Here is a 17184-nt window from a genome sequence, read left to right on the forward strand (position 1 = left end):
GTTAGTGTCTTTCCCCCTCCTCCATGTAACTGCCTCATTCTCAGGAATGGCAGTCTATACCATTGTGACCATAGACAACACAGCCCCGTCTAAACATTACTCACATTTTCTTGTAACTAGTTTATATGAAGATTCATAAGAAAATACAAATACATGTGGAAGAAGAACATTTCGGTGGCCAGTTGTCTTTGTGATTGTCTCCCTTTTTAGTACTATCTTGCACTGGTGAATGTAGTTGTGAGCTAGGACTGTGAGATTTCACTGAGATGGGGTTTAAAGTGTGTGACAGCACCCACACAGAAAAACGATGCAAAACTAAAATGAGTCAGGATCTTATCAGTTGCTTTTTGTGTTGTTTGGTTGGTTGTTGAGGTAATTCCGGTACTGGGGACTTGCAACCTTGTTAAATAAACCAGTGCAATTTAGCTTGTGGTCCAGAAATTAGATACATCACGTGGTCATCTTAAAATTCTGCAAAAACAGCAAAAATTATATGATTGCAACTTTTAAAATGTGGGTGCCTCAAATCAGGGGCAGATGTCCATTTTGCAGGGCCTAGGGCAGCACAATTTCACGGGGCCCCCCTTTGCCACGGCGCATGCACGGGGCTTCTTGAAGCGCGGGGCCAAGGGCGGCCGCCCCGCTCACCCTGCCCTATATCCGCCCCTGCCTCAAATACATGTTTAGACACCTAAATAAAAATGGCCTGATTTTCAGAGATGCATGTCTCAATGGAAGCTGCTCGGATACTATGAGCATCAGGTGGCTTTTATTTATGGCTATTGTTTTGCTTGTAAAATGCTTTGAGATCCTTAAAGGGAAGGCTAATTATTTCAAATGTTGCCAGCTTATGATTTTATCATGAGTCTTGTGATATCTGGTATTTTTCTTAAAGCCCCACCCAAGGCCACCAGCAAGGAGTGGAGCAAAGGGGGCAGTTACCCAGGGGTCCAGCAATTTAAAAGGGCCCAGGGCTCTGGCCTCTTTAAATCACCACCAGAACACCCCTAGCACCATCCTACCCTAGTCCCTCCCCTTCCATTAGCAGTCCCGCCCCTTATAGAGGCCTGGAGCTGAGCGTTCCCCATGTTGTTCAGGGCCTGATGAAGTCTGTCACCAGCTCTGGCCCTACCTACTGGAATTAGAAGATGACGTGGAAATCCTAATTTTCATTTAAAAAAATGTAACAGTCATATGTAGGAAAGAAAGGTTAAAAACCCAAAGCTTGTGATGTCTAAATGCTCAGAAACCAGGAGCACCACATTTTGAAAAATCTCCTGATTTTTAAGCCAGGATGATGATATCATGATTTTAGAATCCTCGGGGACTGGATGTTGTTTTTCTGTACTAGAAAATAAAATGGAAGGTATCATTGATTGTCAATTAAGACTGGTCTGAGGAAGCTGCATCTTCTGTAGCTTCCATAGTCCCACTGGGGGTGAAAACACACCCTCTCGGCCATCCCACCCAACTTCAGTCCTCGCTGATTTTGAAATTCAGCAACATTATGTGACGTTGACGTGGTTCTTTTGTGGAGTGGAAATTCTGTATTAAACTTGCAATTGTGCCTATTTTGTTTCTCTTATGTATGCTCTTATGAATGTAAACACATGATTTTGGTTAAAATGTGGTTTATTTGTCTCCTTACTGCTTTTTGTGTTTTGTATGTTGGCTGTGGCTTGCATCATGTGGAGCCAAATCCTGTGGCCTTTTCTCAGGCAAAATTCCTGCTAAATTTGGGGAGTTTTGCCTGAGTGAAGGCTGCCAATTATGTCGGAGTTTAAACTTCTGCTATAAAAATAGTAGTGTCTGATCGCTGGATGTAGGAAAAAAGATTAAAAGCCAGACCCTAAGCTGGTGTAAATCAATGGAGCTCCTTTGACTTTAGTGCTATTCTGGCTCTAAGAATTTATTTAAAAAAAAGAGAGACACAAAATGCTCCCAGGCTTTCATCTGTGGTGGATAAAAACCATTAAACTAGCACGTCTTGCATGATGTGAGATGGTGAGGCTGGGGACTGGGACTCATTTAGAATGGGCACCCAATCAAAAGTCCCAATCAAGTTACTGCCACACAGTGCTGTCATCACACTTCAGTGAGGAACTTTCCCTGTTTAACCCTCCACAATGCTTCCACTATGGAAGTTTTTGCATTATTTGGAGTCACCAATCTAAATAAGGCAACAGGTGCTGCAGGTAGGAAAATTATTCCATGTTAATGGCTGACAGTCACGTCTAACAATACTATTCATCCATGCCAAACTGACATTCATATTGAGGATCATGTTTTATTAAAACCTGCTACTTGTTGTCACTCACTTGCTCCACCGTCCTATTCACTCTTTCCAAAAATAGCATGCCCTGTAGTGATGGCTTATTATGATTAACAGATAAAAATAACTTTAAGGGTTTATATGCATCCAGGACACCTGAGGTGTAATACAAGATCTGACTTCTGTATGGAGCGTGTGAAGTTATATTTTCCATTACTTCACAAGACTGGGGCTTGGGTGTTTTTTATGTCTTGTTTTGCTTTTAATTCTGTAAGTTTTAAAGTGATCTGGTGGTTTCACGTTGCAGACTTGTACCTCAGGAATTAATATCACCTCTTTATTATGATTGTTTTTTTCTCTGCGTAGCATAGTTCCTTTTTTTAAAACACAACTTCTAACAAAGACCATTTTTGCCAATCATTATTATATAATACTGTACAATGTGTATAGTGATGACATTTGTCAGTAAGAGAGAATTGTTGCTTATTAAAGGAGTGGGGAGGAAGGCTTTGTGGCAACAAAAGTGGACTCTACTGTTTCAAAAGAGTGCACATTAGAAGCTGTATCTATTTGCTTTCTGTCAATGTATTTATATTTAGCCACTGCTCTTTGAAAAAAAAATCAACAGGGGAGGCATTTTCCTTTCACTGTTTCTCTGTCCTACTTGTTAATTTGTGACTTCAGACTCCTTGTTGATGACGTTAATGTATGGCATTTGGGCTGCATAACTGTAGCATCTGCAATAAGGGTACATGATGGTACAGAAGCCCTAAGGATCTGGATTTGAAATCTCCAGTGGAAAATTCAAAGGATGGACATTGTAGGCAACAAAAGCAAATGCCATTATATATTATGTGACTAAAAGGAAACATGGTATTATAGCTATTAATTTTACTATTTATTTGCGAAATGCACACAGTTGGACTCGTTACTGTAGAGAAGAAATTGCTGTCCCTGCTCTGCAAAGCTTGTAACCGATGATCTACTGAAGTCAATGGGAACTGAAGACACTTAGCCCACTGAAAGATTAGGCAGTAAACTCAATACCTAGCAGAATCAAAACAAGATTTCATACATCTACAATACAAACAGAATGCATTGTTTGAGAATACCATCAGAGCCTTTTTTTTTCTTGGCATGATACATGTTCAAGTTTAGGTGGTTTATTTTGTTTAGGTCCAGTCAAAGAATTTCTCGGAGCTTTGCAATCTATCCTTGCTCTGTTCCATGTTAAAGGTGATGGTCCACACTGTTCCTAATTAAGCAAAATGCATATAGTATAACATAGATGGGCAATTCAACAGTTGTCAACAAAAGCACAATTTGAATATGAGATGATAGTCCTTTGAACGTGAGGTATAACCAGGACAAATGTCTGAATCGGAATGCACACGTATTAGTGACTCACAATAGGCATGATTAACTAAAGGCTTTTTGATGCCACTTTGTTTTAAATATATCAGTGTATAGTGAAACCCTCCCGATAGATATAAGCCCCCAAGCATTTCCTCTGTAAACCTCGATCAAGCTTCCCCTTGTAATTATTTTGTAGCCTTGCAGGTGCTTATGTAGAGTGGTACCAGTATGGGGAAGAAGGCAGCTAGAGGGTGCACATGGCAGCACGTGGAACAGGTGACGTACAGTGTGCACATCCATGCTGCAGTAAGTCTTTCTGTCTTAATAACCTGGAAGCATATGGAAGCCATTATGTTCTGGATTTAAATTCTGAGCAATATTAAAAATGTCAGGCCATGTTGCCTTTTGTAAAATTAAGAAACATCAACACCTTTACATTTGTAACTGCAAAGTACAATCGTGTATTTATGTAACATTACTTGTACTTGTACCTGCGGATGGGCGGAATCACTGAAAGTATCTTCTTGCTTTAGTAGTGGTTTGGGTTTTTTATAGGTAAAGTATGTAACCGGAAAGGAATGTAACTATAACCCAGAACCTCATTCATCATTCTGATGATACAAGACTCTCAGGCCCTGATCCAAAGTCTGCTGAAGTCAATGGAAAGTCACTGATTTCAGTGGGCTTTCAATCAGATCCATACTGCTGTCAGAAGAACTTGCTAACATCAATCCATCGGAAATTTGAAATGTAGTCAGGGAAGGAAAGAGAACAAAAGGACACTTCTAGGAAAGTTGTGTTTGTCACATTCCCCCTTCCCTACATCCTAATCAAGTACTTAAGTTTATTGTAATATAAAGAAAAAAATCAATGCTACCTATGTTACATCAGTATCAAAGTGTTAACTGGAGCTTTTTCTTACCTGCTGTGGGCTTCATCTTCCAGCCCAACTGCAAGCCATAGAAGGGCCTAAATGTAATAGGACACATTACAGTTTTGTGGCAGAGGCAAGAGCAAAGCAAAGAGGCCTCTCAAGAGGCAACAACATCCTCACCAAGCAGTGTAGAGCACAGCTCTAAAGTGGCCTCAGCTGAGGTTGTACTCAGGCAGTGTACGGGGAAAGGATGCCTGCACTTGCATCTACAGCTAAGCAAAGTAGTTCTGTGGCAGAAGAAATATTCTTGAGTAGGTGCATTGAAGACTTCATGAAACAGAAGCTAGAAAATCTAGGTAGGGGACTATTATTTAGAATAAAGTTCCTACGTATCAGGACACATTTTCAAAAGGGTCTGTGTCCTGGATTCTAAATCTATGGATGCAATTTTTTACATCTAAGTTTTGGCCACCTGTGGCTCTAATGCGAGTTGCTGTTTTGCAGTCTCTGTGGGAACATTTGTCCCTTGATCCACTGTATAATATTGGAAAGCCATAGATGAGTTAATCCAGCATTTTTTGTGCAGAATTTACCGCAGTAGTTTATGGACCTGTTTCACATTTGCATTATTTCCATTTTATGCCTATGTAACTCCTTTGCTTTGAGTGGAATGACACCACACACAGAGTGGTGTATCAGCACTGAGGCTGCATGTACAAGGAAAGCAGAACTTGGCCCAGGAAGCATAAATATTTTATTAAACCAACGGGCAATATTGTTCTCTCTATTCAAAGCAGTAGTCAAATATAAGGAAAGCAGAAGCTTGCAGAAAAGTTTTCCTTTTATTTATGTTTGATGTGAATCCACACTATAGAACAAAAATTTAAAAGATATTTCGTTTGCTATAAATGACCTATCGATATAAGGAGTCCATGTTTCTTTTTTATTCAATTATCCTGTTTAAAAAAGCAGGAACTTTATATTTTGCATCCATGAAAGGTTGATTTTGCTATTTAGTAAAACAAAAGTTTCCATTTCAAGGACATTTTAAAGCAAAGTTAAATATAAGAAGAAAAAACTCCTTATTAAACTAAATTGCGGTGTAACAGCTTACCACATCCTGCTGCAGTGGCATCTGATGTTTAGCAAAGGAAAGGTTTCTCTTTCAGGCTTCTGACAGGTACAGGGGTCACATGTTACCTGCATTTCTCAGCACTATTATTTTTTGACTTGTTGTCAATGGAAAAGCTGAACATGAAGATGGAAAATATCTGTTCAGAGAGGGCATTGTGGGAAACTGTAGGTGTTAGCTACCAAAGCAACAATGCCTACTTCTCTTTCCCTCTCTACCCCCCACAAAAAAAACATCAGAAAAATCAACTGAACAAATCTGATGACAAATGCGCTGTAAATCATCATACTCAGCTCTTTGAACTGACAGGAAGGAATCTATTGTTCTACTGGAACGATTGTTCTAGACTACGCATTGAAAGTGAAGAGTGTTTAGTTCTATTTCAGATCTGCCGCTGTGGCCAAGTCTACACTGCAGACTTCTGCCTACCTAGTTATGCCTACCTAGGGTATGGTCAAGGGTGTGCAGAGGTGTGATCCTTAACTGACAAAGCTCTGGCACAAGTCCCTAGTGCTGACACAGTCAAATCAACAAATCAACTTTGACAGCGTAGCCTGTTTCACTCATGGGGTGGGGTACAAAGCAACAAAGGAGGGACATTTGCCCAGTATAGTAAACCTGTATTTCTACCCCAGCAAAGCTCCCATTGTAGACATTAGCCTGAATTACCATATGACTTCTGGCAATGCACATAAGAGGGGTGTGATTTCTAAACTACACCAACATACTGTGTGCTAGTTTGCCCATATAGACTCTTCTGACACAAACTAAAATGCTCTAGTATGCATTAATATAAATGGTACTGCAGTATTGTACACTATCAAACTTTTAGTTCATGTTAGCAGGTCTATATGAGCCAGTTAGTGCACAACAAGGTACACATTAGAAATCACACCCCTCTCATGTACACTGCTCTTCTTTGAAGACAAGCCCTTAGATAATTCTGCCTTCCTCAGTTTCCCCATGTTTTAATGGGCATAATACTACATATTGCAATAGAGTTCTGTGATTGCTATTTTAATAGCTGTGTGTAAAACCATTGGTTAACATGCATTATGTGAGTGCAAAATACTGCTACTGTTGGGATGCTTTGACAAGTGAACAGTCATGTGCCCTGTGTCATTTGAATCCGAAGACCAAGTTGCCTTTAGAAATAAAACTCAAACAGAAGCCAAAATATTCATTTTGCCACTGACTGCTGTTCCATACACAGCATGCCACCTTGTTGCAATAACAGATTTGCAATCCACAACTTGCCCAGACATGAGAGCAATAGGCGACTCTCACTGAACACTGGTTGAGTGTTTTTGCTTGATCAGAGGTATCTTAGAGGGAGCAGGAGCCATTCCATTACCATCTGCATAGCAGGGAAGCATTTCCCTTGCTGCGTGGAGCTTGGCCATAGACATGTGGTATTGACAGGGGAACAGGGTTCTTAATGAAAGTGCTAGATGCATGTGGGTGGAGCAAGTGCCCAGATTCATTAGTCAATTGCAGAAAACCTCACATACAAGAGCATTCACTTTGGTTCTAGACCACATATACATGCTGAATGATTTCTGTTTCCTCCCACCCACTGAAGGGCATTCCCTTTCAGGCTCAGGTGCATTAGTGGGCAGCAAGGGAAAGCCCACTCTTAGCATATTTCTGCTGTTCCTTCTGCTTTTATCTTTTCAGACAGATGTTATTTTCCACTTGTCTCTCTATTGCTAGACTTGCAGTCTTTCAATTCTCATTGCTATGCAAGAGAGGCATTCTTCTGCATCAAGCCATCCTCTTATGTCCTTTATTCCGCCATGTAAACCTCATTCCAATACACACTTTAAAGGATTTATTCTTTTCGTTTATTGGCAGGCTTTTTTAATGAAACGAAGTAAAGAATCACACAGAAAAAGACTTGTGGACTCTGAATTTGCTATAGGTTACAGCAGACCAGAGCGCTATGGAACCATGCTGCCAGCTATTCTTCTGGTTCCTTATCCCCTCTTAGTTCCCTCATTTTGGCCATCTTATGGCTTTCGAACAGCAACGGCTGCATTGTAGGCAAGATTCAGCTGTCTCTTGAGTAGCTGTTGGCGCGGAGTGGCTGCTTTTAAACAGATGTGTTGCTCTAGAAGAAAATTGTACTTGACTGTCACACCTAAAAAAAATAGTAGGTCACCTATGGTAAGAGAATCATATTTTAGGTGAGCATGAACTTCAGAACTCAGTCCCTCATCCCGCTGGTCCCCAGTGACTTCAAGAGTGCCCAACTTTGGCCCTGAAACTACTGGGTTTCATTATTTTGAATGAGAAAAACATGGGTGAATGGCAGTTGTGATCTAGTAGACTAAGCATGGGGCCATATGATTTGTTGTGTACAAGTATTGCCAGAGATGCTTTTTAAGGTATCTTCCTTGACCAGAGTGTCATGGAAAACCTTTCCCGCTGCATATGTGTTTGTGTTCAGGGGACAGGTGCAGTTCGTAAAGCTGTTCTGAGCCTTGTAAATTGGTCTGTGGCATTATTACTGTAATAGGTTACATGCTGCGTACCTCCTTGTCACAGTACTTCCTGGTCACAGTGCAGGGGTTGGTTGCCTAAATTGGTTCCCTTTGATTATTAATATGAATGATACACTCCATGGCATGATCAAGGAGAGTTCTTATGTCTTTACAAGTAATTTCTACAATGTTCTTATAGTCTTTTTTTAAATGAATAGATAATCACCAATACCACTGCTATTTCGATGCGGAAGGACCTGCTCATACATTGATATCAGTCAATCCACTGACCACCTTCTGGGACACAAATCCTGACTGTGTCACGTACTGTTGTTATAAAATGTGCAATAGGTCTCATGAAAAAACATGTTGAACAACTAATTGCTTCAGGAAGTTGATTTTAGCCAGGCCTAGCTCTAGCCAACAAACATATGGAGTTATCTGGACAGCAGCAAACTGCAGCCCAGGAGCAAAGGGAAACTTGGGCTTTTCCATGGTCATTCCATGACGTGGGCATGTGTTTCCCTCTCCCTGTGATGTTAGGAAACTCAGCAGTGATGACAGCCTTAGTGATGGCATTTGGTCTATCTTCATGTAAATCAGGTGGTGGCAGTGGCTGCAGGGAGGTGGAGTGGAAATAGAAGGGATGTTGTGCAGTTCACTGTAGATGGCCTTTGCCAGGTTCAGTCATTTCCTGTCTGCCTGCCAAAAATCACAAGCTGATAAATGGACATAGGTTGAGTGTGGGAAACTATATGGGTTGGTGATCTTTGCAGGGGAGGAAGGAGAATGAAAGAAGAGTCACAAGTAAAGAAAACAATACTTGTTATCAGTGGAGATGCAGTCTGACTGACTGATGCTGAGATAATCTGTCTTGCTTGTTCTTTTCTTCAACTTCTGGTCAGGGGTTTACCTTGCTCTTCCCCAGCTCCTAGTCTTTACTGGTTTTTAAAAAGTTTACTTGTGCATGGGTGTGGATCATCATGAAAGGAGAGTATTTTTATTCACATTTCAGATACCAGAATGGGCACACACACACACGTTCCTTTTTTATTATTAATAATATTATTTATTAATGATAACACACACACACACACACGTACATTCCTTTTTTATTATTATTTATTAATGATACCACACAGTGCAAAAGTCTAGTTCTGCATTGTGGCTTCAAAGGCTCAGTTCAGCACTTGGCTGTTTTGTGCTTTGTGCATGCCACTTTTGGAGAAAGAAAGCTAACAAGTCGTCCTATCAGCTATTTGTATGAAGAAGAGAATGTGTTTTCAGACTTCCCAGGATTTGTTACTTTGAGCTTCAGAGCTTGTTCAAAGCAAGTGATATGTTTTTATTTATAACTAATTAAAATGTGACATATGCTTAATGCAATAAAAGATGCTGCTGTTCTTGTGTGGTGTATTTAGCATGTCAATAACCACAATTAAACCTGCTCTTTTGCACTTAAGTCAGCCTGTATCAGTTACTTACTAATGTTACACTTAGTGTTCAAAATGATTGCAAAACCATGAAGAAACTGATACAAGCTTCACTGAACATATTTTACAGCACAAGAAATAGTAATTGTACAGCAGTTTCATTCTAATCATTCTTTTTTTTCTTGTGTTCTTTCTTTACAGTAAATGAAATTATAAGGAATGACCTCTCCAGCACCAATGTCCATTCATAGCTTGCAATACTGGACTAGTTTGAATCCATACACTTTTAGCTCAGCTGGTATATCAGCTACAGCACAGAGCTGTCATAACTGAATAAACTGAAGACATTACCTGGTACCATTCTGGTCTTCCGCCTTACTGAATGTTAGTAACCGAAGATTTACCTCTTGCCTACAAAGAAGTATCTCTTCAACCAATGAAATATCTTCTTTAAGGAAAATCATCTCAAGAGGAGAAGAAAAGGGGAGGGAATAACCTCGAAGATGGCACGTTTCATGGGATAAAACTGGGAAACTCAACAAAAGCTGATTGCTTGTCCCCAGCACTGAGCCTTTTGGCACCCCTGGAATTCAACTCTGGAAGTGCCTTATTTTACTAGCTTGTGGCATCAGGACATTTTTAATAGGCTTTGAATTTTCTACCATAAAAAGTATTTGTAGGTGCCGAAGCTATAATGCTTGCATTCTGGCAACTGATATTTTAAAAATCATAAGACAGCCTCTTGGAAAGGGAATGACATCCCTACTTAAAGTCAAACACATTTATGAATTCCAGAATTTCTTCAGTTTTTCCTCTGCTGTAATATACAGCCTGTTGCCTTATTCTCAGTGCATTTCAAAAGCCTCCCAATTTGTCATCTCAGCTCTTTCTCTTTTTTTCATATACTGTCCTTATTATCTGCTAATGAATCATAGGATTGTTAGTCATAGCATGTTAAGATTTTGATTTTAATCTGGCTTCTGTCATAGCACAAGTATGTTGAATAGCACAAAATAATAAGGTTGATGGACAAAAAATTGAAATCTATCTATTAAACGATAGATGTATGTGTATGCATGTACATACATACTAGCATATATGCATATATTTATATATGACAAGTAACATAGATGATTGCCAGGTGAGGGCACTGACTTCAGCAATAATTTCCATTTCTGCAAATGCATTTCAGATTGCAAACAATGTTTCTGCTATTTCTGTTGGTTTGTTACTTCTAAGACAGGTATGCATTTTCTTTCCTCATGCAGTTAAGCAAGCACTTTAGACAGTCAAGAAGGATGCATACAAAATACATTTTATTTACCAAATGGCAAAATCTGAATTAAAGAAATTGTAAATACCATTATGAAAGAGTGTAAAATATTTGTTCAGTTATAAAATTATTATTCCACGGAAGCCTTATGACGCTCTGCTACATGTACGAAAAATAATACTACCAAAACCAAATGTTTAATATGCAGCGCTGTACAATGTTTTCAGATTAGCTAATGTTTATGGTGCACCAGATAAGCATGCAGAGTAGTCTTTAACATTGTATTTTGTACAATCAGTAGCTTATTCTATAGCTAGCAGTAACTTCTTATTTCATATAACCAAAAAAGAAAAGCATGTTTTAATTTAAAAATGTTTAGTGGTAATATTGTGCCTTAGGAATCAGTGACCCCTCCTGGAAGTATACCTGAACTACACCTCTGTGATGAGGTTGTAACTAATTAACCGCAATGTAATAAAAATTAAACAGGTTTCACAAAAAAGTGAAATTCTCCTAAACATTTTAAAATATATTATTCTGTACAATTGTCTTACTTTCTTTTTAAAAATATTGAAAGCCATATATGTCATATTTGCACATGACTGTGAAGACATGAGAATATAATATGGCTCTATGTACATATTATGCTGTTACTGGTCCTAATAGTAATCTGTAATTCCCAATGTGTTTAATCCCAGTTATTTACCCTGTATTTAGCATTGTAGAATTTGCATGACACATTTCTTGTAGACTGCCATATAAAAAAATAAAAAGTTTGACATATGTCAGCTTAATTTGTAGTTAGAAAATAGATCCAATAAAGCAAGTCTGGAAGCTAGTCTTAGAGTGGCTCATTTTATGCTACCTCTAGAAATCTTCCTTTCTCATATAAAATAAGCATTTTTACGTTATATACATATATATCACAAGCTCTTCTATTTGAAGCTGTTTGCACCCTGCTGCAGACAACTAATATACACATCTTAATAGAGGAGTAAATGTCTTTTGCCAACAGAATCACACTTTTTTCTCCTATTTTTAAAAGACATTACTGCCAAAGAAATAAAAATTTGTTGTATGATATAATTTTTAGATGCTATTCACTCTGTACTTCAGAAATGTCAATAAAAGTGTGCATGGAGGAACACAGGGATATGTCAAAGCAGTTTTGATTTATTTACAAAAATATCCTCAGTGAAGCTTTGAACCCCCTCCTTCCACTCACACAGTTTGCATTTCTGCAATAACTTTATCAAGATAATCAACTGTATGTTTTGAATATTTTGCACCTCCTTTGTCCTTAATTTTTATTTTTCTTCTTTAAGCTATTTTGGAAAAAAAAGAACTGTTACTTTTAAGCCTGGATAATGCAAGATTATGCATCTCTTGTATACGTATTCATAAAATAAAAAATGCAAGCGGAAATCTTTCCTTTACGAGATTGACCTTGTGTTTGTATGTGTGTTGTGGTTGTTAATTTTTTTTTAATGTTTTCACCAGTGTGGGTTTTTTGTTTTGTTTTGCTCTGTTCTGAATAATAGTGGGTCTGAACTGAGCAATTATTTCCCTGGAAAATAGTTGTAAAAACTTACAAAGTGCATTTTGCTTGTATGTTTAAAAAACAACACAATCCATTTTCATTTCTCTGTGGATGATTCTCACCTTTAAAAATCCATGACAGATCCATTTTTTAAATAAACAGTACAACATCAGTCTTGCAATAAAATATGTACATTGCCATTATATTAATTGCACCACATTCTGTTCTGTAACCCCCTGGAAAGCTTTCTGAAGTCTATTAGCTCCAGAGGGCAGGATTTGGCCCTGCTGTTTTTAATTCAACATATGAATGAGGTCTTTATGTTGGATTGAGAGTATATAGCACACACATGAAGAAAAACTCATTTCGCCGAACCTGTGGGCAGACTATCTTGCCAAGAGCAAGGATATAGAAACTCTGTAGTATGGTACCTTGCCCATCAATATTTTGTTTCTTCAGAAAAAACTAGGAGGATGTGAACTTAATCAAAACTTGGCTGACCTCTCTTGAGTTTCTGGGATATGTCATCGGATGCTGCATTGGCATGGAGCACTAGGTAACACCGACTGATCCAAATCACGGGGGGGAAATGGAAAAAGTTGATATAAGCTTATTTGTGTTTAATTGGGAAATATTCATAATGAACTAACACTCCACAGGCACTAGGACCCTTATTCAGTAAAGCATCTATACCCAGGGATGCTTTTAAGCATGCGCTCACACACCAAATTCATTTGGGCAACTTGCTTTTGTCACGATGCTACCTTACTTTGTACAATAGTGATAGAAATGTAGCCGTGTTAGTCTGGGGTTGCTGAAGCAAAATGCAGGACAATGTAGCACTTTAAAGACTAACAAGATGGTTTATTAGATGATGAGCTTTCGTGGGCCAGACCCACTTCCTCAGATCAAATAGTGGAAGAAAATAGTCACAACCATATATACCAAAGGATACAATTTAAAAAAATGAACACATATGAAAAGGACAAATCACATTTCAGAACAGGAGGAAGATGCGGGGGGGGGGGGGAGGAAGGAAGGTAATAGCTTCCCCAATTATCACCTCTAATACCATTAACTCACAAACATCCCACTCTCCCCACCTCTAATATCATCAATTCACAGACACTTACCTTCCTTCCTTCCCCCACCTCCCCCCCGCATCCCTCTCCTGTTCTGAAATGTGATTTGTCCTTTTCATATGTGTTCATTTTTTTTAATTGTATCCTTTGGTATATATGGTTGTGACTATTTTCTTCCACTATTTGATCTGAGGAAGTGGGTCTGGCCCACGAAAGCTCATCATCTAATAAACCATCTTGTTAGTCTTTAAAGTGCTACATTGTCCTGCATTTTACTTTGTACAAGCTTTCCTTTCTTTCTATTGCCACAAATCCCCTAGGGATAATGCAGGAGACCCAGCCATGCTGAGTACATCAGCCACATTTTGACCAGAATTCTTTAAGCAAAATAATTGTCTTTAACAAATGCTTAGCTGACTACATTCATTCATATCCAAAGCATAAAGTGAATCCCACACATGCATCTGGTACTATTTGACTAAACAGTCTTGCTGGAAGTACGCCTTCCCCCTACAGCTGAAAATGGCAAATTTCAAGGAGTTAAATTCCTTGGATAGCATCACACTGCCACGAAGTTAAACTTTCCTCTGCCATGTATGTGACTTGACTGTGTTTGTCATTTTACTGAATTTGTCTCAATGAAAAAACAAACATAAACACTCTAGATAGTTGAGCATACATAAATCCTTCTCAGGTAGTAGCCAAAGGGGTGTTTCTATACATTTTAAAAACATGCCCATTTTTCAACTTCATGTGCAGATAACTCATTGGACTGCTCTTCAAAACAAGGCAGCCCCCGTTTTTGAAACTCCTGCACATTTGGCCAACAAACAGATTGACCACTTGGCATTTTTTATTTGCCTGCATTTTTTTTTCTGCTGTTTCAGTGGCCAGGGATTATTTTTTTCTAACTTATTTGATCCTGTCGCATGAAAAGAAAGAGGTTTTAACTCTGTTCTTTGCAGGTAGCCAAATTCTACATTCAGAGCGAATCCGTTACAGATTCACATCTGGTTGGATTCAATTATCAAGCCATTCCTCACGCCAAAACCTGCTTTTTTCTCCTCTTTTTTTTGGCTAAGACTATATTTTTGGATTTTGCAAACTTGGGGAGATTTAACAGCTGGAAAGGGCTGAGCAGCCAAGATTTAAACCCACTGGTGATACTACTACTGCTTACAGTATGTCATGTGCACTATGGCTTTTACTCCATTAGCCACCTTAAATTATAGGGAATTAGCAGTTTACTGTGTAAATGTGCTGCAAATTCAATTTAGTCATTTTAAGGAATCTCAATGTAAAAAATGGGGAAAATATGAGGGTAGGGTTTCCAAATACTCACATGGCATCCTTCCAAAACACAAAACCTCCTTCCATCCCACATGCTGTTCCTGGGCCCTGCTTGTTGCTTCTGGGTCAATGAATAACAAACAAATTCAGGGAAGAGCATACATAACATGAAATGTCATAGAGCATATTTGCAGCAGACATCAAATATATCATTACCTGATTCATACATACTGGAGCAGATTTTCTGGTCTGGATATTGCGTACCTGGTGCAGCGTGGGTTTGATAGATGGCATTATTTCACCTTTGCTTGTCCTAGTTCTTAGGGTCTCTGCGTACTAGCCCAGTCCCTTGGCGAAATTATGCTAGCTACTCATATCCTTCCACCAGAGGCAGTTCTATATACTGGAAATTGGCAGGGTAAAAGATGGATACATCTGCCTTAATCCCTTTCCCTTCATCAGTCCATCTCTTCTAGAAGCCAAAAGAGAGATGGTGCAGGAGTTCCAAAGGCAGCCTTATACTGCTAGAGATTTCCGTTTTGAAGAGAGAATCCACTTAGTGCTCTTTATGTCAAAATAGGGCCAAAGAATAGCGTCTTACTACCACATTCAGAGTTGAGGTAACAGTGCAATTCCTCTTAGTAGTAGTGGAAGGTGGGGTTGTATCTGCCCGGTGTAAGAATGAATTGAAACTAGTTCCTTATCATAGTTCAGTATTTATGTTTTCTGTACAAAGACCATATGAATGAGACATTTTAAGGCTATTTTTACATATATAAAGGATTTTGAAAGAACAGAACCTACATTTCTAAATTGTTTGCTGCATAGCCCTGAAAATTTTTACTGAAAGGGTGCTATTTGAACACGTGTTTTTCATTCCCAGCATTTCAACAAGAAATGGGCCTGAGCTACAGAGTTGACTTTCAGATTCAGATCTGAATTCACTCAACGTACTGGACATTTTAGTCTTCAGAAATTGTCTTAATTCTTTCTCTATGTAACTTTCATCCTCATACATGATTATCAAAATAGATGTTGCACCTCGTCTGGGATTTCCAGTCTAAATGTTTTTCAACAGAAAATGGAATTTCTGCAAACTTGAATTTTGTCCATTTTCCACCAGCGAAATTTAAATGAAATATTTTGTTTTGGCCCAGGTTGACCAAACCCTAAATATTTTACTTTTTTCTAGCCAAATCAAATTCTCTATCGGGTAAACTGCAACACGGTCTTCTTTCTGACTGTGGTGCATCATGCAAGTCATGTGACCACAGCCTTTACTCCACACATCGATGGGCTGCTTTGCTGGAAACTCTATCATCCTCATTGTGACGGGGCGGTCCAGCCCCGCACTGGCCAAGGGGGGAGCCAGCTGGCCTGCTGGGCTGTGCAGGCCCCGCCCCCGCAGCAGTGTTGGGCATGCTCCAACTGCAGGCCAGGTATAAAGACCAGGGAAACAGATCAGTTGGGGCCAGCCTCCAGGGAGGAAGGAACTCCAACCCAACATCCGGAGCCAGAGCTGGCCTGGCTGCCGGAGCAAGAGCCACCAGGCCTGCCGCCGCCGCTGTCGTCATTACAGTCCCCCGGCCAAGCACGCCCACAATGCCGACCCCGGGGGGCAGCCCGCCCCGCCGCGGTGGACAACCCCGTCGCTGCTGCCACAAACGCTGGATCTGCCAACAGCACGGTTGCCACCAGCCCAGCGCCTGCAGGTGGGGATTCTGTCAGCCACAGGGCTGGGGTAGGAAGCAACCCAGGGCAGGGGGCAGGGAATCTCCTGGTGGCTTCGGCGCGTTTGGGGGAGATCTCCCCACCGAGCCAGTGGGGGAAACACCCACCACCAATATGGCCCTGGGTTGGGGTCGGACCCCGTCTACCCCATCCACCCAGAACATGGACTAGGCCTCAGGGCCTGCATTTGCTTTGAACTTGGCCTCAGGGCCTGCGTTTAACTGGGAGCGTAACGGCCCAAGCCCGGGGCCGTGCAGGGCGGGATGGGGCGCCCCACGACGCTCATGTATTTTTTCTTTTTCTCTGACCCCCTTCCAAAGATTTCTGTCTAGGTAAGAGAAATCTGATGTACTGTTTCAGCCTGCTAGAATCCTTTTTTTTTTTTTTTTTTTTATTGTACGCTCCTTTTATGTTTTGCCCTATTAAATAGATTGACTTTAGCCAGATAATGACAATATACCTTGGGGAATACTGAGTGAGTTTCAGTCATGCCTTTAGCTTCCTGCTGTGCAAATCAACATTACTTCCATCCTCATAAAAGCACACAAGGGAAATAGGTAGGCAATTCAGAAATGGCCTACTGTTCCATCAAGTGCTCAAATACCATGACAATACACAGTGTATTAAATCTTAATATATAGGTAGATTAGGCAAATAGATACCACTTCCCACAGATGTTTTCTGGCGTATTCCTTAGGCCATTCACAGCAACTTAAAG

General features: G+C 39.9%; 1 protein-coding gene across 3 annotated transcripts in view; it reads left to right on the forward strand.

Annotated features, from left to right (window-relative positions):
* NFATC1 (nuclear factor of activated T cells 1) overlaps positions 1 to 12259 on the forward strand; it is a 140098-nt gene extending 127839 nt beyond the window's left edge. For all 3 annotated transcript variants that reach the window (XM_075921105.2, XM_075921109.2, XM_075921106.2), the window contains exon 10: positions 9752 to 12259. In XM_075921105.2, coding sequence (XP_075777220.2) covers positions 9752 to 9801 — 50 coding nt within the window. In that variant the 3' untranslated portion in view covers positions 9802 to 12259. The remainder of the gene's footprint in view (positions 1 to 9751) is intronic.
* Positions 12260 to 17184: the final 4925 nt, after the last annotated feature.

Source organism: Pelodiscus sinensis, chromosome 2 (genome assembly GCF_052426305.1).
Source record: "Pelodiscus sinensis isolate ZL-2025 chromosome 2, ASM5242630v1, whole genome shotgun sequence".
Taxonomy (NCBI): domain Eukaryota; kingdom Metazoa; phylum Chordata; order Testudines; family Trionychidae; genus Pelodiscus; species Pelodiscus sinensis.